The sequence below is a fragment of the Schistocerca serialis genome, chromosome 3, assembly GCF_023864345.2.
Source record: "Schistocerca serialis cubense isolate TAMUIC-IGC-003099 chromosome 3, iqSchSeri2.2, whole genome shotgun sequence".
Taxonomy (NCBI): Eukaryota; Metazoa; Arthropoda; class Insecta; order Orthoptera; family Acrididae; genus Schistocerca; species Schistocerca serialis.
This window is the reverse complement of record NC_064640.1, coordinates 910,439,618-910,462,202: the sequence shown is the minus strand read 5'-3', so window position 1 is coordinate 910,462,202 and position 22,585 is coordinate 910,439,618. Positions and strand designations below refer to the sequence as shown.

Genomic DNA, 22,585 nt, shown 5'->3' with positions numbered 1-22,585 from the left:
TACATTGAGCCCCTTATTACCAGGCGTGTTCCTTCGCTCTTCACACAGAATTTCGGTAGACACTATCAAAGCATTAGCTCTATAGATACAGCTCTATAGATACTGCTCACTGCCAGTCGTTAGTATACGATATAGTAAATATCTTCTGTGCGTGACTCACGATGGAAGAACAGTGACTACATTCCATGTAGTGAGTATCATTGCGGATTTACTGTGGGGCCTTCCGCAGCTGATCGTATAAATTTAAAAAAAGTCGATGCGTGGAAAAAAATCATAGAATATATAAGAGAGATTTTGACACAGTGACACTAAAGAAAATCACAGCAGACTCCTCCTTATCCACCCACACAGAGACGGCGTTCCCGTCAGTCCAATCCAGAAATCGAAAACACATCGGATCATTAGTACATTTTAAGACCTTGAAAAACTGGTTTTCGTTTGATGTTAATAGATGCAATACCTCGACAAGTATAAAATTCGTAACAGAGACCTTCACTGACATTAGATTATTAGTTGACTGAAATACTTGTGCCGGCCGCGGTGGCCGTGCGGTTCTAGGCGCTCCAGTCCGGAGCCGCGCTGCTGCTACGGTCGCAGGTTCGAATCCTGCCTCGGGCATGGGTGTGTGTGATGTCCTTAGGTTAGTTAGGTTTAAGTAGTTCTAAGTTCTAGGGGACTAATGACCACAGCAGTTGAGTCCCATAGTGCTCAGAGCCATTTGAACCATTTTTTTGAAATACTTGTCTATTGCAAGTAATTTTCTTTTTAAAGTAATAAAAGTTTCTGTGTTTTTGCAACAAACAAATTTATTTTTTACCCATCTCAGCGTCACAGCTACCTTCCTTTCACATTTATATGTTTGGGTCCACTGTTTGAAAGAACAATTTCGCTAATTTTACAGAAGACGTCACAGACCAATGGAAAGTAAAAAATTCCTCAGAGCCTGCTCCAAGTGTCTTGTAGAGGCAATTCTCGCTCCTAACCTTAATCGAGAACTACTCATTGGGTGGCACTGATTCTTTCTTTAGCCGAGTAGTTTAACAACAATATGCCGACAAGCGGCAGTTCAGCTACCACGTGACATGTGAACTGCAGTGAGCCGGACTTGGGCTGTGTGTGTCGAAGGCCGGTTGCAGAAGGGATTTCCTGCAGCCAGACATACGACATCCCTTGTCAAAGTGGCTTACTGTGATAGAAGTTGGACAAAATCCCTGGAATGCTTGTCCAGAAAGATGTACAGCAAAGTGTAGGGGAAGGGGGAGAAAAGTACTGGATAAATGGAGCTGTGAGTCGCGCCCTTATTATTCCCGGATAGATCAGATGGTAAGAGCATTGATTGCGAGGGAAAAAAAAAAGATTAACCGTGCCACTCTCAGCCCGGTACACCATTTAAATCTTTAGGAAGTCACACTGGAAATATTTTTTTAACTGTAAAAATTGTTCTTATTGCAGTTTGTATTTTACCACACGATGTCCCTCAAACGAAATGGTGGGTCGGTGGTTAGCGTCGCGGCTCCTTAAGTTTGGGCCCGAGTTCGAAACTCGATTATTGTTTTTATTTATTTTATTTTTATTGCTTTCATTTGTCTGCCCATGATCGTAGAAGGTTACTACGCGAATGTTTCTTATCACATTAGTGAGTACATGGGCGTTATATTAATTGTAAAATTACAACTGGATCTCACACTTATTATAGAATATATGTGTGTATGGTATGTTGAGGGGTTACATTCTTCTTAAAAGTCTCATATTCTGAAATTTCATTCTCATATCAATTGTTATATTTTATTAGTACTTTTATTCTTCAGGACGATTTGGCGCAATGCCTTGGATGATACCGATCGTAGGAACATTCGAAACTCAGATATTCCGAACACCACGAGCATCGCGAGAAGGCAGATTTGTAACAGTGAAATTTCTTCGTATGAACCTCACGCTGCTGAGAAACGCCATTAACATTGCAACATTTCGCACATTGGCAATAATTTCGCAGCAAAAAATGCTTAACGCATCACATTTCCGAAAACTGGCGTTTGCAATTGATTATGAATCAAGATAACTACGGAATTTCACCGAAAACCATTTCAAATAATTTTCTCATTCTATTTATTTTTAATTCATTCATCTCACATGCTATGACGAACAACGACAACGTTATAACAGTACGCACTAGAAAACATTCGTGCAGTAATTTTCTATGGACATTGGTGTACAGGGTGTTCGGAAACTCCCGTTACAAACTTGTAGGACTTATAGAACGGAATGAGTACATAATACTTTGAACAGGAACCCATGCCCGAAAAACGTATCGTTCCCGTTCTACGATGGTTTCAGTTCAGATGTTTAACTCGCCCACTTCTGCTTGAACTTCAAATGATTCAAATGGCTCTAAGCACTATGGGACTTAACATCTGAGGTCATCAGTCCCTTAGACTTAGAACTACTTAAACCTAACTAACCTAAGGACATCACACATATCCATGCCCGAGGCAGGATTCGAACCTGCGACCGTAGCAGCAGCGCGGTATTGACTGAAGCGCCTAGAACCGCTCTGCCACAGCGGCGGGCTCTGCTTGAGGAACTAGGCGTGATGCAGTACAAGTATTAAGTAACAATTCGAAAGGAAACATAACGAAACATCTATTTATCTAAGCACATTTGCTTGTACGTAGTCCAAAACAGTCCAGCATACTGTACGTACAGACCAGTGCTGATGCATTTCATCAGCAGCTAGAGGTGGCGACCACTAACGTTGTTGCAGATATTGTACCTACGAAGCATGTTCTGGTCCAGGACGAGCAAATTTGAGACTTTTCTCTTTCCCTCAGCAGACGTGGACGCTTTACAGACCTGAACTGAAACCGTCGTAGAACGGAAGCGGTAAGTTTCGGGACATAGGTTCCTAATCAAAAGATTAAGTACTCACCCCCTCTACAAATCCTAGAAATTTGTAACAGGAATTTTCGAACACCCTGTACAAATAAAAAACAATAATAATAATAATAATAATAATCACGGGGCACAAAATTAAGAAGCTGCACCGAACACCACTGTGCCACTATTTCGCCTGAGGAAATCATGCAGTCAAAGACACATGAAGTACCTGGGAAATACCTCGAAAATCTGGTCTGTCGTTCTTTCAGAAACGGTAGAGTATCTACGGCTAAGCCAAGACATGTGTACGCTTATTCTGACCTCTCTTCCATTGAGTGAATTTCTGTGAAATCGCATTATGGTACTTGGCGTGTTCTCCTCGTCAGTGAGAAGTTCCTAAATGACGTGTAATTGACAGACAGTTTTTAGATGAACAGCCATTTTATTGACAAGAGTCTTAGGCAATTCAAAATGGTTCAAATGGCTCTGAGCACAATGAGACTTAACATGTTAGGTCATCAGTCCCCTAGAACTTAGAACTACTTAAACCTAACTAACCTAAGGACATCACACACATCCATGCCCGAGGCAGGATTCGAACCTGCGACCGTAGCAGCCCCGCGGTTCCGGACTGCAGCGCTAGATCCGCGCGGTCACCGCGGCCGGCTCTTAGGCAATTTAATCATTCCCTGGAACTAGAAAATAAACGAATAAATAGAATATAGCACTAAAGCGAATAAGACAGATTTCGGCTCATAGTTTGTATTAAAAGATGCTGAACAGTTGAGGCGAATACGAAGCGAAAGAAGACCCAGCAGTGGTGTTTGTGGGACAGACGAGACAAATACCACAAGGAATAGTGCAGTGGAACAGAGCCTCAGCACGGCCGAGACGCATCCGCCAAGCGACGAGCATAAGGACGTCGAACGACGGGTGAGGATTGTTTACTGACAACTCTGTGCGAATTGGCCTAAATAAGCGCCGAGAAGGAAGTAGCGTCAGTGCGTGATGAGAGCCACGGCTCGATGTTCGTACCTGGCATGGATAATGCACGCAGTTAGGTAGGTTTCTCTGTGACTACGACTTGCTTCTATCGTACTCGAAGAGAAAATACCACTTAACTGGCCTTGCGTCGTGCTGCCGTGCAAATGCAAAAGAGCCCGCAGACTCAGCACATGATTATTGATTGCCGCTTATCTCTTAGTGGCGGAAAGCAGTTCCTGAAGTCAAGGTTTTCGTTGATGGAAATGTCGAACGTTCCACAAGACGATATTTTCAGTAAGAAAGAAATTGTTTGATAAAATGCATATTTTAACCATCAGCTGTTTTTATTTTACGCCCAAACACGTACCGGTTTCGGTCTTGAGCCATCTTCACTGATGATGTGAAAATGGTCCAAGACCGAAACCGGTAGATGTTTCGGTGTAAAATGAAAACAGCTGATGATTCAAATATGCATTTTACACATTATTTAACGGTTGTTGACAGTAACCTTCCAAAAATGTTTAAAAGAAATTGTTCCTTACCTTAATGGTACTAGGGGCGTCGAGTAAGTAATGCAGCACACATTTTTTTTTTCAAAAAGCAGGTTGTTTTTGTCGGGGATTGGAATACACAATATTATTCTTCACTCTTTCGGCTACAAGCCATATTTTTCAACATAATTTACGTTCCATGTAACGCCCTTACGCAACCTTACTGTGACGGCCTGTATGCCCACACGGTACCAGTCTACTGGTTGAAGTCGAAGCCTACGTCGTCCTGAATCAGTAATATCCCCATCATCCACTTGCTTCCCGCGGAGGAAATCCTTCATTGCGCCAAACAGGTGGAAGTTGGAAGATGTGAAATCCAGGATATCGAAAAGCAGTCCAGTGAAGTTTTGTGAGCTCCTCCCAGGTGCGTAGAGTTGTTGACACCTTGCGTTGCCATAGAGGAGAAGTTAGTTTGCATTTCTGTTGCGAAGAACCCGCTGAAGTCGCTTATTCAATTTCCTGAGTGTAGCACAATACCCTTCCGAATTGATCGTTGCACCGCGAGAGAGAACTCCAAACAGAATAACCCCCATGACAGTCCCAGAAGTCCACCGCCATGAGTTTACCAGAAGAGGGTGCGGCTTCGAACTACTTCTTCGGTGGAGAGGTGGTGTGGCGCCGCTCCCTGGATTGCCGTTTTGCTTCCGGTTCGAAGTGGTGACCCATTTTTCGTCGCTTGCAATGTTCGACAAAACGTTGTCACTATCAGCCTCGTAGCGCACAAGCCATTCCGCACAGATAGTGCTACGTTGCACTTCGTGGTCTCATGTTAGGCAGCGCGGAACCGAGCGGACACACACCTTTGAGTACCCCGACTGGTGGACGATTGTGTTAATATTACTATCAGAGACGTCCAGTTGTGCAGCGAGGAGTTTGATTGTGATCCGCCGACCACCTCGAACGAGTGTGTCTGCACGTTCCATCGCTGCAGAATTTGGGAAGGTTCCAAATGATTGGAAAAGAGCACAGGTAGTTCCAGGGTCATCGAGCAGATGCGCAAAACTATAGGCCTCTATCTCTGACATCGATCTGTTGTAGAATTTTAGAACATGTTTTTTGCTCGCGTATCATGTCATTTCTGGAAACCCAGAATCCACTCTGTAGGAATCAACATGGATTCCGGAAACAGCGATCGTGTGAGACCCAACTCGCTTTATTTGTTCACGAGACCCAGAAAATATTAGATACAGGCTCCCAGGTAGATGCCATTTTCCTTGACTTCCGGAAGGCGTTCGATACAGTTCCGCACTGTTGCCTGATAAACAAAGTAAGAGCCTACGGAATATCAGACCAGCTGTGTGGCTGGATTGAAGAGTTTTTAGCAAACAGAACACAGCATGTTGTTCTCAATGGAGAGACGTCTACAGACGTTAAAGTAACCTCTGGCGTGCCACAGGGGAGTGTTATGGGACCATTGCTTTTCACAATATATATAAATGACCTAGTAGATAGTGTCGGAAGTTCCATGCGGCTTTTTGCGGATGATGCTGTAGTATACAGAGATGTTGCAGCATTAGAAAATTGCAGCGAAATGCTGGAAGATCTGCAGCGGATAGGCACTTGGTGCATTGGTGCAGGGAGTGGCAACTGACCCTTAACGTAGGCAAATGTAATGTATTGCGAATATATAGAAAGAAGGATCCTTTATTGTATGATTATATGATAGCGTAACAAACACTGGAAGCAGTTACTTCTGTAAAATATCTGGGAGTATGCGTACGGATCGATTTGAAGTGGAATGATCATATAAAATTAATTGTTGGTAAGGCGGGTACCAGGTTGAGATTCATTGGGAGAGTCCTTAGAAAATGTAGGCCATCAACAAAGGAGGTGGCTTACAAAACACTCATTCGACCTATACTTGAGTATTGCTCATCGGTGTGGGATCCGTACCAGGTCGGGTTGACGGAGGAGATGGAGAAGATCCAAAGAAGAGTGGCGCGTTTCGTCACAGGTTATTTGATTAGCGTGATAGCGTTACGGAGATGTTTTTAATAAACTCAAGTGGCAGACTCCGCAAGAGAGGCGCTCTGCACCCGGTGTAGCTTGCTGTCCAGGTTTCGAGAGGGTGCGTTTCTGGATGAGGTATCGAATATATTGCTTCCCCCTACTTATACCTCCCGAGGAGACCACGAATGTAAAATTAGAGAGATTCGAGCGCGCACGGAGGCTTTCCGGCAGTCGTTCTTCCCGCGAACCATACGCGACTGGAACAGAAAAGGGAGGTAATGACAGCGGCAGTAAAGTGCCCTCCGCCACACACCGTTGGGTGGCTTGCGGAATATAGATGTAGATGTAGAAACTGTGTGCTGCAGGCCGGCAGGTGGGAGATGGAACAGGTTTGTGCGACCTTGCTGCGATGGTGACAGATGTCTCGCACGACGACTCGCCATGCTTTTGTTCACTGTGAGGTCTTCGTAGACGTTCTGCAAGCGCCTATGAATATCTGCGTTGTTCTGGTTTTCCGCTAAAAGAAACTCAATTACTCTACTCTGTTTGGAACGCACCTTCGTTACAGACGCTGTTTTGAGGGCAACGTGGAGCGTCGCCACCTATCGGAGCTTCGTGAAGCTATAGGGACTAAAGCGGGAATATTCCACAATGCTCCACAACAAATTATACCTGTTTTCAACAGAGACTGGCCGAGAAAATGATGTTCCATTTCATACTGAACGCCCCTCGTAGCGTATGGAGACGGTCATTTGTTTTTCAGAGTGAAAAAAACTGTCAGCCGCTGCACCAGTCGTCGATTCTCAGCAGACCGTCCTGCATTTCCCTACAATCTTGTCTGCAGCCCCCTTCCGGGCAACAGCATTGTCAGCGAGCAGCAGACGGATCTTCCGACTTTCCAGTCATGTGCTACTTCATTTTTTCGCAGTTTGCCGGAATTTAAACTTTTTACCACGTTTCACTCACACTGCATTCTTTAGCTTCTTTTTCATAGTTAAGAATAGACAAATCGTCATTCCCACGGTAATAGCAAGTGCGCTAACTAGGACACCTGACCGAAATATGGAAAACTGGAATAGTCACTTATGAGCTACTATTTCAACGACGATATGCCTTAGCTCTCTATGAAGGTTATATTGTGCCAACGGCACTCTCTATAGAGCTTATGCAATCAACCTTTCGTACTAATGGTACTCAAAAAGAGCGGGTCTTAAATCTTCGTCCGGCGAACTCGGTACGATAAGTAATGAGGATGATTTCCTCAGTATAACCGTGGACTGTTTGCTAGACGGTGAGTGTAATTAAGTAAGAGTGTTTGTGTTTTTTCAGGATGACCACCGCGCGTTCCGGCGCCAGCTGGAGGACAAAAGGCCGGTGGTGGAGAACAACCTGCTGAGCGGCCGGCAGTACATCGCCAACGAGCCGCCGCTCTCAGACACCAGCGACAGCGAAGGTCAGTCAGTCCAAGCAGTTACTCAGTTGTATTGACAAAGGTCTTCATCTTATGGAGCCAATGTAAGGGAAAGTCTTCCACACGTCTTCGATGTAGTGAGACTTTTCACAGTAACAATAAATTGTCCTACTTTGTAACTGCTATGAAATAAACACCCATAGTAGTAGTAGTAGTAGTAGTAGTAGTAGTAGTAGTAGCAGCAGTAGCAGTAGCAGTAGCAGTAGTAGTCGTGGTGGTGGTAGTGGTGGTGTTAGTGGTGGTGGTTTCAGTCCGGTAACTGGTTTGATGCAGCTCTCCACGCTTGTCTATTCTGTACAAGCCTGTTCCTATATGTATAGCTACTACAACCAATATCTGCTTGAACCTTCTTACTGTATTCATCTCTTGGTCTTCCTCTACAATTATAACCCCTAGACTTCCCTCCACTACCAAACACGATTTCTTGAGGCCTTAGGCTGTGTCCCATCAAATGATCCCTTTATTCTGTCAAATTGTACAATGCACTTTATTTTGTATCCCGCCTGGAAGGCGGCGCGTGAGTCTGCTCCTGTAAACTGAAGGGTGGGCTGAATGTAGGAAGTGAGCAGGAGCAGGAAAAGGTGAAATGCTTCAGTACTGCGTTTAACTTAACAGAACATTTAATAGAGAATATTAGTCAATGACATACGTAACTTTGCACTGAAGATGAGCACGTAGGTGCGAAACTGTACAGGTTTACACGGGGAAAATCTGTAGTGGCTCGCCCACTATGAAATAGAAACAATGTTGCTTGGTCGTCTACTCGGAATCAAATAGGCTGAATCTGAAGCGGCGCTCGTAGAGCTGCACAGCGCCGGCTAGAGGGCGCTGTCGGCGGTGTCGGTGTCGTAGTGCCAACCTAGCAGAGCGCACCTAGGTTGTGGCATCGTAGCTATCGATACCACATATTTAATTTCCATTCGATTCAGTACCTCTTCGTTAGTTATTCGATCTACCCACCAAATTTTCAGCATCTCATGTAGCACTACGTTTCAAAAACCTCCACCATCTTCTTGTATGAACTGTTTATCGTCCACGTTTCACTTCCGTACAATACTACATGTTTGACGAGTAAGTTCAGAGAACACTTCGTAACACGTACATTTACACTGAGGTAACAATATTCATGGGATGCCTCCTAATATCGTGTCGGACCCCCTTTTGTAATTGCGAAAGTGTTGCTTGTGCAGGATTTTGTGCACGAACTGACTTTTCGATTAAGTCCCATAAAAGCTCGATGGGATTCGTGTCGGTCAATCTAAGAGGCCAAATTACTTGCTCGAATTGTCCAGAATGTTCTTCAAACCAGTCGTAAACAATTGTGACCCAGTGAAGTGACGCATTGTTCTGCACAAAAATTCCATCGTTGTTTGGGAACATGAAGTCCATGAATGGCTGCAAATGGTCTCCAAGTAACTGAACAGACCGAAGGACCCAGTCCATTCCCTGTAAACACGCAGGCAGCACCATTATGGAGCCACCACCAGCTTGCACAGTGCCTTGTTGACAACTTAGGTCCATGGCTTCGTGGGATCTGGCAACACGCGATCTAACAATCAGCTCTTGCCAACTGAAATCGGAACTCATTTAACCAGGCCACGGTTTTCCAGTAGCCAAGAGTCCAACCGATATGATCACGATCTCAGGAGAGGCGCTGCAGACGATGTCGCGCTGCTAGCAAAGGCATTCGCGTCAGTCGTCTACTGCCATAGACTATTAACACTAAATTTCGCCGCACTGTCCTAACGGATATGTTCATTATACGTTCCACATTGATTTCTGTGTTTATTTTGCACATCGTTGCTTGTCTGTTAGCACTGACAACACTACGCAAACGCCGCGCAGCTCTTGGTCGTTAAGTGAAGGCCATCAGCCACTGCGATGTCCGCGGTGAGAGGCAGTACCTAAAATTTTCTGTTCTCGGGACACTCTTGGCACGTATTAAATTCCCTAGCTATTTCGGAAATGGAATGTCCCATGCGCCTAGCTCCGGCTACCATTACGCGTTCAAAGTCTGTTAATTCCCGTCGCGCGGCATAATCACGTCGGAAGCCTTTTCACATGAATCACCTGAGTACAAAAGTCAATCTCTGCCCGTTTATATCTTGTGTATACGATACTACCGTCATCTGTATATGTGCAATCGTTATCCCATGAGTTCTGTCTCCTAAGCGTATATTTATTGTTAAGAAATTTCTCTGTTTCAGAAACTTTTCTCTTGCAAAAACCGTCTACTACTGCTTGTGTCGCATTTCCTAATCTGATTCCCTCAAGATGACCTGATTTAACTCTACTACATCTCATTACCCTTGTTTTACTTTTATTGATATTAATTTTATAAGTCCATTTCAAGACACTATCTATTCCGTTCAAAAGCCCTTCCAAGTTCTTTGCCATCTCTGACAGAATTACAACGCCACTGGCAAATCGCAAATTTTAGTGTCTTCTCCTTGAACTTTAGTCCTCTTTCCAACCAAATTTCTCTTTAGTTTTGTATACTGTCTGTTCAGTGTAAAAATTGAATAACGTAACGGATAGGCTGCAACCCTGTCTCACTCCCTTCTCAACTACTGCTTCCCTTTCATGTCCTTCGACTCTTAAAACTGTAGTCCGATTCTTATAGAATTTAAACATAAGTATTCATTGCCTCCCTATATATATATATATATATATATATATATATATATATATATATATATATATATCATCCCCGGTACCTTCTGAATTTCAAACAGCGCATTCCAGTCAACATTGTCAAAAGCTTTCTGTAAATTTACACATGGCATAAACATCAGTCTGTACTTGATTTGTGGCGGTACACACCGGTACGCCGTTCCTGTACCTCTGACGAAAATAAAAATAAAAAACAGAACCACAGCTTTTAAGGTGTGATATAATAGAAATTTTGCTGCTGTTGAAGCGATTTAAAACAAACGTTCTGTTCACAGATTTAAAATGCTAAGGAAAGTGTTAGAATAACGTTTTAAGAAGTCTAAATGTCAAAAATAGCCCCTTGAACGCCAGAGCACCGGAACCTCATTTTTCACAAATCAAGCAGTGGGGTCGGTATCGCCTCAGTGTTCCTATATTACCCCGGAACGCAAACACATCTACATATTCCCCGACGTCAGCTCCTACCAATGTTTCCATTGTCCTATAAATACTTCGTGTCAATATTTTGCAACCTTGACTTACTAAAATCATGGTTCGGTAATATTCACACCTGTCAACGTTTGCCTTCTTTGGGGGTGGAATTATTACAGTCTTTCAATTAATATAACTTTCAATGCGATAGGGTCCGCGATGCATTTTTTGAAAGATTTCTTGATTCCTTCAGCTGCCATTATCTTTATTTCATGTACGATTGTACAATTTCGGCTTTAGGTAATTTTCAAGTATTTTATGGATGATTTTCTTAGTAGTAAACTATGTCATGTACGTCGTTGCTCCTACGACACCATGCTCATAAAATAAATCCGAGATGTTCAGGCTATTTTAATTAACAACTTTGAGAAGTCCCGGTGTTTTCTAACCGTGTTAGCAGAAGCCCGCAGCCACGCAAGAAGATAGGAAGGCCGTTCATGATGGGAAGTATCCATTATTTACCCGGGTAGCGACGACGGCGACCCTGTCGGTCCCCCTTTTTAATAGAGCTGTTTTATAGTACATAAAACGGAGAACACGACGCTTCTCCGCTGCGGAAAGCATTCCACTTTTATTACTGCTCGTACTATGAATATATTTTCAACTATATCGTGAAAATATTTTATTACCCCATTACGCCCGTGACCCAATTATTACTACCCACCGTTATTACAAAATGTGAATATGAATATGTGGTCAATTACAGTGCGTTTAAGGATTCTGTCATCTTCACAGATAGAATCAGATTATTGGGGTATTAAAATGTTGAAGCTCTTACGAATATCGACACTTTCAGCATTTAATTGAACGAACCAATCGTGATCAAGATTTACTTTGTATACTGCTTAGTAAATAAATGAAGATAGAATGTTCTTTTAGAGTGGAAATTATTGATGCTTTTTTTAAGAATTAGATTTTCAGTTCTTTCTACTTCCGTGAACTTGTTTATTTAAAATTTAGACTATTATTCTTGCCTTCGCAATATAACTCTTCCATTTTTAAGTAACTTGATCTCATCGGCGTGTAAATACACGAAGAGTGACGTGTCTAAGTGAGCTAGCAGTGACCTGTATTGCTGTATTGCTGAATTTCCAGCTCGACTGTCTTAATTTTTTTCCTGTGCTTTCCCCTGAATAACACGTGCGAACAGCAAACAGTTTTTTAATGAAAGCCATTATAAATATCCTCATCTGAGTACATTTCCATCTCCACGGACTCGAACTAACTGTAGCGTCTCTACGCTGCGATATGTTAATCCTTAAGTTGTATTAGCTTTAAACTGCTGCAGATGTAAGTGCTATGCGTAAACAAGAAGGGAGGAGAAATAGCAATCAAAGTGTGTAATGTGGTACTTGTATACTGCGTGAAACGACTATCGTTTAATAAATGGTATTGGAAGATCTGCGAGAGTTCGGGGCAGGCTAATATGAAAGCAAAGCTTGCAGCTGGAAAAAATTAAAAAAAAAAAAAAGCATTCTCGTCGTGGGCTCGTGTTATGAATTCCTTCGTTTACCATGAAACGAATACAGAGTGTTTCTACTGTGTGTGTGTGTGTGTGTGTGTGTGTGTTTGTGTGTGTGTGAGTGAGTGTGTGTGTGTGTGAGAGAGAGAGAGAGAGAGAGATTTAGAGCCAACGCTGGCAACGAATCTGTTCCATTTGATTGTTCGCAGTGACAACATTTTTCTCAAAATGAAACCGTCCTTTGAGAACAAATTGAAATTGGTCTTCTCATTATACTCTCCTGCAGAAGCATCGGTATTTCCAATATTTTTAAACCAATATGTCGAGCAACGTGGTGCTAACATGGCACATTATGCTCCTTTTCGAAATGCGTAGAATTCAATTCCCGGTATAATCGATGTTATTAAAAATAACAAACGTTTCCTCCGAATTAGCTCGGTAGGTTTCTACTGCTGTACCGTCCGTATTACTGGGGCTAGTATTTCTTTCTCCGTTTTTTTCCTTTCTTTTTTTCTTTTTTTCTTTAGCAAGTATTCTTGTATGGCGGTGTTTTCGTCACTGGGACAAAAGTAAACAGAGCAAGTTAGGAAAACAAAACAACGAAGATGGTGGCGCAGCATTTTTCCCTCGTTCTTACGGAGACTTATATCGCAATGGCGCTTGTTCCAGAAGACTAATGCTGCTCGACAAACCGTCTTCATCAGATTGGAAAGATACTAGAGCTTTGGCTACTTCAATGTCATAACACGATGGCCAGAAAACTAAGGCGGCTTGAAATCAACTAATAATAATTACGAGTAATACCACGTATGGTGTGGATATGCATGAATTGTCCATTGTTTTATCAGATTTCTCCAAACAATACGCGGACGGGAAGTACACTACATCTGGGGTTTATTACACAGCTATAACGGTAAACGCGTCACCGCTGTCCTTGCTGCTCACTTTTCGATCTGTTTATTGATTCTGAAGTATCTCTCGATACCAAAGAAGACATTGCCTCCAGCCAACTCAGTTTCACACGTTTTTAATGTAAACAACACGACGTTAGTTTCTGTCCGACGTAATGCACACATATTAGTTGATCACAGCATTATTGCGCCAGGGAGTGAGGGTGTTTCAGTTGGCTTATCGTGCGTTTGTATCGAGGTCACGCTGAAACACTTGATAATATATGCACAACTGTCTTGAACTCATTCAGAGAGCATGCGTTTTCCTTTGTCAGCACTGTTCTTGTTCACTGTAACGTCACCGCCTGTTTCCGCTAACGGCCACGGGATGTAAATAACATAAACTGTTTATTTAGTTGTCATTTTGGTTGCATCACTCTACGAACTGCGTATTCCGTCGCGCCATCGCGTCTGCAACCAACACGAGATACGTCCATCTCACACCACAGACTTCCGTCGATTGCGTTGCCCTCTGTCCCAGGCAAGTGGTCTCTCTCGAATAAGATGGCGCACAGTTCGTCTTCCGATATTGATTCTCAAGTATTTCTTTCGGTTCACATAATTTTCGATATTCATTGTGCTCATTAATATAACCTGTTACGTATAATTATTATTCCTTACATTCTGGTTTTTCCATTTACTAATCTTTATATTTTAATACACGTGGAACTTTATTTCAAACTTTCAAAAAGCCTCTTCGCTGTTACCTCCAGTCAGCAGGCGCCATGAACGACAGCCTTACGTGGTGATCAGAAAGGTGACACGGTGTCGCTCAGCTTACAAGTCGCAGTAATGCGACATAATTAGACACTGAATAAAGTACGTGGGAAAATATTTTTCCTGATACAGCAGGTGTGTGAGAAAAATAATGAGACTGACAATACGACGAGCAATCTGGCTGCGTCGTGTTCTACTTGTGCAGACTGGTGCGTTCATCCCTTCCAGATGCTCAGTCCAAGTTTCAGCTCAGTACAGCCATCACGTGATTTTTGAGAGCACAGTAATTGAAGTCGTGTGTTACGAAAATGGAGCAGCGGAATTCAGAGCAACATTATGCCATCAAGGTTTGTGTTGAAATTGGGAAATCCGTGAGTGTAACCTTTGAAAAGTTGAAACAAGCCCATTGGGAACATTTCTTATAAAGAGCACAAGTTTTTCGCTGGCACAATTCATTTTTGGAAGGCCGACAACACGTTGAAGATGCACCCCGCTCAGGGAGAGTTTCACCTCCAAAAACTGGCGAAAACGTCGAACGCGTGCGTGCTCTTTTGAGATCAGACCGACGTTTAACAATGGGGATGAGGGGTGACTTATTAAACTTAAACACTTTTACCGTACATCAAATTTTGACCGAAGTTTTGTACATGCGAAAGGGTTGTGCCAAAATGGTGCCGAAAAGACCTCACTACAGAAAAGAAGGACAATGGAAGAAACGTTTGCGTTGATCTTCTTGAGAGAATTACTGATGAGTGAATGGTTCATTCGTGTGATCACAGGTGATGAATCCTGGATGTTTTAGTACAATCCTGAGACAAAGCGGCAAAGTGAGGAGTGGCACACTCAGATACTTCCTCGACCGAAAAATCTCGAATGAGCAAATCAAAGATCGAAACAGTGCTGATTCGCATTTTTGACAGTGGCGGTATCGTGCATAAAGAATTTGTTTCTGCAGGACAAACTTTCAACCAAGTGTTTTACAAAGATGTCCTCGAAAGTCTCAGGAAAGGAGTGAATCGAGTGAGACCGGACATTGCAGACAAGTGGGTGCTGCATCATGACAACGTGCCGTGTCATTCGGCCACTTCCATCACGGAATTTTTTACCTCAAAAGGCATTCCCGTTGTTCAAAAACGGAAGATTAGAATTTAACTTCCAGTCGACACCGATGTCGTTAGAGACAGAGCGCAAGCTCGGACTATTTCAAGGATGGGGAAGGCAATCGATCGTGCCCTTTCAAAGGAACCATCCTGGCATTTGCCTGGAGCAGTTTAGGGAAATCACGGAAAACCCAAATCAGGATGGCCCGACCCATGTCTGAACCGTCGTCCTCTCGAATACGAGTCCAGTGTGTTAACCACTGTGCCACCTCACTCGCTCCTGTTGTTCCACAGCCTGATCTAAGTCCTTGTGCCTCTTTTCTTTCCCTAAACTGAAACATTTCACGAAGAATGTCATTATTGGACCTACAACTTGAAGCCTTTCAGCGCTGCTACTAAGACTGGGAACAACGATTTCGCCAATGTATAGCTGCCGAACAAAACTACTTTGAACGGGACAATATTGTTGTTTGAAAAAAATAAAAACATTGGTAGATCAAAATTAGTCATTACTTCTCTCACACACCTCTAGAATAATTTTTAGTTTGACTAACAGAGAGCAGTGGCAAAAACAGCGTAGAGGACGAAATTAATTATCGGTCTGGAGGAATGTGGGACAGATATCTGACCGTACCAGTGTTTTGGATTAAATACCGTAACTCCGTTTTTCGTCGTGTTCATTTACGTCGTGGGACATCGTCGACGATAACCTGTTAGTCGGGTTGGAACGTTAATCTCTCGTGTTTGTCGGGAATAAGTTTCGGCCTTCCTCCTATCTATGATTTCCATGCTCATTCTAACTACACTCTCGTATCCGTACAGTTTTGATGCACCCCACAGTATACAGGGTGAATATAACCTCTAAAAATCCCCGAAGCGACGTAGATGACGCCGAGACAAGTAATTTAATATAAAACACATGGGGTCGCAAATGTCGGTGTCGGGAAATACTCCAAAAATGGATGAGAAATGTTGAGCAGATGACGTAACGCGCCGCACGTGCAGCGGTTGGGCTTGGGCGTGAAGGGAAGATTGAGCGATGCAATACTTGCATTGGAGCAAACGGTGCAAATGTCGAACACCTTTTGTAAATGTTATCTGTTGTAAACGTACAAATTAGAAAATTATTGACCTCGCTCTGGCCAGTAAAAGCTGTTCTTATTTTGTGTTTCTTCCCTTTCTTCCTCCTTTTTTTGTTCACAGACATTATTTAATAAAGAAAACATAGGTCATTTACTGGTAAGGACGCAATTCGGGAGTTTGTGCTCATTTACTTTCGACGCAATAGGTAGGTTTTTGTTGTACTGTACTTTGCAATAAACCAGCGGAGATCGCGAGACCGGTAAACAAAATAATAAATCTCACCTCATTGTAAACACTTAACTGTCGAAAGCCACGGAAAAAAATAATGCTTGCCAGGCGCAAACTCGAACCTGAGCCCCAAGTACTAAAGTCGCGCACGTGGGCCCAGAGCCACATCGACCGGAATGCTTGACTTACGTTGGGATGACGAGGTGCGTGGTTCTAGGCGCTGCAGTCTGCAGCCGAGCGACCGCTACGGTCGCAGGTTCGAATCCTGCCTCGGGCATGGATGTGGGTGATGTCCTTAGGTTAGTTAGGTTTGAGTAGTTCTAAGTTCTAGGCGACTGATGACCTCAGAAGTTAAGTCCCATAGTGCTCAGAGCCATTTGAACTATTTGAGGAGGTGCGACAGACTGATAGGATCAGCTGCGGCGAGGTACCTCACATGTTCAGCATTCATCATCCGCTTAAAGGATGTTCCCCGAAATTTGCGACCCCATGTGTCTTACATTAAATTAACTGTCTCAACATCATCTACGTCGCTTTGGAGGTTTCTAAACGTTCGTGAGAATCACCATATATATTCACACCTACACCACGTAATAATCATGTCGGAAGTTGGCTTTGACTTTGAAGAAAATTGGGGTATTCTGCATTGCTATTACACTCGTTCGTTAACTTTATAGACTCTTTATTTTCGTTTCATATTAGTTCGTATCATTTAGTGATTTAGTGCTCCAGTTCGAAAAACTTATCCGACTGTAGCACTCTTCCTTGCACATGAACGCTGCTTTTTCTGGTTATTTCATAAACACCGAAGCGCTTTACCTCCCGACCTCGATATCTACATTCCCACGTAACTGGCTTAACAGCCTGCTAGAACAAGTCTTTTTCCGTTGGTGCCCCATCTACTTGCAGCCGCAATCTTAGTTTATCCTGTTTGAGCTAGACAACGAGTACTAGACGAGATATTTTAAAATTCTGGTTCCCAATAGAAACAGAAACGAAAAAGTGCATCCATTTTCAGATAGTCATACCACTAGCACGCCGCATCAGCTGAAATGACTGTGAGTCAGACTAAAAAGCAGTTGTCCGCTTCACGGGGTTGGGGGAGGCGCTAAAATATTAGGATAAATGTGTCGCCGAGTGCAATTAATGTGATTGGGCTGAGGCTCCCTGGGGATCGCACCCGCAGCATTTCTTCCCGGAATTCAATAATACGGCCGCCCTCGCGCCGCCCCGCCGAGACACGCCACCCGGCTCCGCGCTGCCGCCCATTCGCTGCTAACTTCCTAACTATGTCGAAATACACTTCCCTATTTGTATTTCCCACGAATGTAGTTTCGGATGGGGAAAAGGAACAGCCAGCAGTTTAGCAGACATATTAATTCACTGCTGTTGTGCTCTTCGGTCCGTAGATTGATTTGATACGTGTTAAAAAAAATTTTTTTAATGTTTTTATTAAGCTCTTCTAAGTCAACAGCTTATGCGAATCTCAAAAAATTTTTAGAAAATTTTAATAAAAAAATTAAAAGAATTTTTTAACATATATCAACAAACGAGGAGAACAGGGCAGTTGCTGAAACCCGGTACTTGTCTTTATTCGTCTGATTTTTGTCAGATGAGTCAATTTAAAAAGAAATTGGAAAATTGTTTGAAATTGTTTTTGGTGAAATTCTTGTAGTGTACCATGATTCATAGTCAGTTGCAAGCGCCAGTTCCCGGAAAAAATGATCCACTGTGCATGGTTTTCCGTGAAACTATTGACAACGCGGGAAATCTTCAGCAATCTTAAAGACGTTTCTTCCCCGAGTGAGATTCATACGAAATAATGTCACTGCAGAAAACCTGCCTTCGCGCTATGGTCGTTGTATTCGGGATATCTGTGTTTCGAATATTTCTACGATCGGTATCATCCAGGGGAATGCAACAAATCTTCCTGAAGAATAAACATATAAGAATTAATATAAAAATTGGTATGAGAAGGAAATGTCAGAATATGAGAATTTAGAAGAGTTGTAACTGCTCAGTATATTATACGCACGTGTATTATACAGGGTGTTACAAAAAGGTACGGCCAAACTTTCAGGAAACATTCCTCACACACAAAGAAAAAAAATATGTTATGTGGACATGTGTCCGGAAACGCTTACTTTCCATGTTAGAGCTCATTTTACTACTTCTCTTCAAATCACATTAATCATGGAATGGAAACACACAGCTACAGAACGTACCAGCGTGACTTCAAACACTATGTTACAGGAAATGTTCAAAATGTCCTCCGTTAGCGAGGATACATGCATCCACCCTCCGTCGCATGGAATCCCTGATGCAGCCCTGGAGAATGGCGTATTGTATCACAGCCGTCCACAATACGAGCACTAAGAGTCTCTGCATTTGGTACCGGGGTTGCGTAGACAAGAGCTTTCAAATGCCCCCATAAATGAAAGTCAAGAGGGTCGAGGTCAGGAGAGCGTGGAGGCCATGGAATACGTCCGCCTCTACCAATCCATCGGTCACCGAATCTGTTGTTGAGAAGCGTACTAACACTTCGACTGAAATGTGCAGGAGCTCCATCATGCATGAACCACATGTTGTGTCGTACTTGTAAAGGCACATGTTCTAGCAGCACAGGTAGAGTATCCCGTATGAAATCATAATAACGTGCTCCATTGAGCGTAGGAGGAAGAACATACTCACGAAACTAAAATGAGCTCTAACATGGAAATTAAGCGTTTCCGGACACATGTCCACATAACATCTTTTCTTTATTTGTGTGTGAGGAATGTTTCCTGAAAGTTTGGCCCTACCTTTTTGTAAAACCCTGTATAATAAATATGTGACACTTAGTGTGAAATGCACTTGTAATTTTACAATTAATATAACGCCCTTGTATCCCCTAATTTGTTAAGAAACATTCGTGCAGTGGCCTTCCACGGAAATGGGTAGGTAAATGAAAAAAAATAAAAATAAAATAAACAAAAATCGAGTTTCGAACTTAGGGCGCAAAATTAAAAAGCTGCGGCCATAACCACTGAGCCACCATTTCGTCTGAGGATGTGGCGCGATAAAAGGCAAAGGAAGTACCTCGAAAACTATGACAGTCTTTTTTGTTCCAGAAACTGTCGTGTACCTACGGATAAACAGATGCACGAGTTCCCAATTTTGACTTCTCTTCCACTGAGCGAAATTTCTTGGAAATAATGTGATGGCACGTCAGGTGTTCTCCTCGTAAGCTGTGGATTCCCGCAATGTAAAAACATATCATGTGATGCATCTGTCCACGCTAGTCTGTCCTCCATTAACAAATGACGATTTTTACTGTCTCAGGATGTGTCCTATGAACCGATCTCTTCTTTTAGTCATGTTGGACTATAAATTACTCTCGCCCGATTTCGATTCGCTACCTCATCATCAGTTAGGCGATGTACCTACTATCTTCAGCACTCTTCTGTAGCACACCATTTCGAAAAGCTTTTGTTCTTTCCTTGTCTGATCAGTTTAACGTCCACGTTTCACTTCGGTACAAGGTTTCACTCGAGACAAATACCTTCAGATTAGACATTCTAACGCTTAAATTCAAATTCGAAGTTAGCAAACTTATCTTTTTCTGAAACGCTTTTCTTGCTATTGCCATCCTGCATTTTATACCTTCAGTTTCATTGCTCCTCAAACAGTAAAACTCACGTACCACATTTTGTGTGTTAGTTCTTAGCCTAATTACCTTAGCATCGCCTCATTTAATGCGTACACTGTATGGCCCCATACTTCCAGACACTTGAGTGAATACTGCCCATACAATGCAAGGCTGTCCAGACGAAGGTATAACGGTACGAACACAGTGTTCCAGCGTTATACACTCCTGGAAATTGAAATAAGAACACCGTGAATTCATTGTCCCAGGAAGGGGAAACTTTATTGACACATTCCTGGGGTCAGATACATCACATGATCACACTGACAGAACCACAGGCACATAGACACAGGCAACAGAGCATGCACAATGTCGGCACTAGTACAGTGTATATCCACCTTTCGCAGCAATGCAGGCTGCTATTCTCCCATGGAGACGATCGTAGAGATGCTGGATGTAGTCCTGTGGAACGGCTTGCCATGCCATTTCCACCTGGCGCCTCAGTTGGACCAGCGTTCGTGCTGGACGTGCAGACCGCGTGAGACGACGCTTCATCCAGTCCCAAACATGCTCAATGGGGGACAGATCCGGAGATCTTGCTGGCCAGGGTAGTTCACTTACACCTTCTAGAGCACGTTGGGTGGCACGGGATACATGCGGACGTGCATTGTCCTGTTGGAACAGCAAGTTCCCTTGCCGGTCTAGGAATGGTAGAACGATGGGTTCGATGACGGTTTGGATGTACCGTGCACTATTCAGTGTCCCCTCGACGATCACCAGTAGTGTACGGCCAGTGTAGGAGATCGCTCCCCACACCATGATGCCGGGTGTTGGCCCTGTGTGCCTCGGTCGTATGCAGTCCTGATTGTGGCGCTCACCTGCACGGCGCCAAACACGCATACGACCATCATTGGCACCAAGGCAGAAGCGACTCTCATCGCTGAAGACGACACGTCTCCATTCGTCCCTCCATTCACGCCTGTCGCGACACCACTGGAGGCGGGCTGCACGATGTTGGGGCGTGAGCGGAAGACGGCCTAACGGTGTGCGGGACCGTAGCCCAGCTTCATGGAGACGGTTGCGAATGGTCCTCGCCGATACCCCAGGAGCAACAGTGTCCCTAATTTGCTGGGAAGTGGCGGTGCGGTCCCCTACGGCACTGCGTAGGATCCTACCGTCTTGGCGTGCATCCGTGCGTCGCTGCGGTCCGATCCCAGGTCGACGGGCACGTGAACCTTCCGCCGACCACTGGCGACAACATCGATGTACTGTGGAGACCTCACGCCCCACGTGTTGAGCAATTCTGCGGTACGTCCACCCGGCCTCCCGCATGCCCACTATATGCCCTCGCTCAAAGTCCGTCAACTGCACATACGGTTCACGTCCACGCTGTCGCGGCATGCTACCAGTGTTAAAGACTGCGATGGAGCTCCGTATGCCACGGCAAACTGGCTGACACTGACGGCGGCGGTGCACAAATGCTGCGCAGCTAGCGCCATTCGACGGCCAACACCGCGGTTCCTGGTGTGTCCGCTGTGCCGTGCGTGTGATCATTGCTTGTACAGCCCTCTCGCAGTGTCCGGAGCAAGTATGGTGGGTCTGACACACCGGTGTCAATGTGTTCTTTTTTCCATTTCCAGGAGTGTATATGTGCTTCCTGTCAGAAATTTCCGCTAAGAATTGTAATTGAGCTTGAAAGGGGGTGCGATCATAGAGAAACACAAGTTTGGGCGTCCTTTCAAGAAGCTGCACGTACCTGCGTTCGCTTTTAGTCAAATTATTGAGAAATTCGAACGCGTCGGAAAAAATAAACCCAGTTACCTCTCTTAACATTTCAAAGAAATCAAATGGTAGCGATCACTGAACTTTAAGATCCAAACGTCGAACGTATTTAGGAAGAACTTTCGTTACTGCTCACGTATAGAGCTCAGTGCGAGAACTATTAGTCGAGATATACATCTGCTTTGATGGACAGAGTGCTGCACAGGAGGTCCTGAACATATGACCGAATATGCATCGTTTAGAGAGTTGCAAACAACGCTGTTATTGGTATGTGTAACAGTGGAAGACGTTATTACAGAGTCGTGTGACATTCGTTTAGGCTTCGCGGGCTCCTGGAAGACGGTATTTACCGGAGTTTGTGAAATTCGTTGGAGGCATTGTAGTTATTTGCGGATATTTTTCCTTAGCTTGGACTCGGAACGTTAGTTTCGTTCGACCTAAAAGCGAACACACATGTTGGTCAAAATATTTTAGTTGTTAAGGCGTTTCTTGCTCTATGGAATAGTTTGAAAACGTTTCTTTATTATGTTAGTGTGGTAGTGATCGTGGTTACCAATCATTGTGGGTCAAGGAAATGAGACATTTGGTGACTGGCCTCGTCAAAGCGCCGTCCTTGACCCCATGAAACAACTTTTGGATGCTCTATATCGATCACAGACCGCTA

General features: G+C 43.7%; 1 protein-coding gene across 1 annotated transcript in view; it reads left to right on the top strand.

The window, feature by feature from the left end:
* The window catches only part of LOC126471316 (dystrophin-like), a 293,208-nt gene that overhangs the window by 125,369 nt on the left and 145,254 nt on the right, over window positions 1–22,585 (top strand). The window contains exon 5 of the mRNA XM_050099438.1: window positions 7,689–7,812. Within this exon, the coding sequence (XP_049955395.1) occupies window positions 7,689–7,812 (124 nt within the window). The remainder of the gene's footprint in view (window positions 1–7,688; window positions 7,813–22,585) is intronic.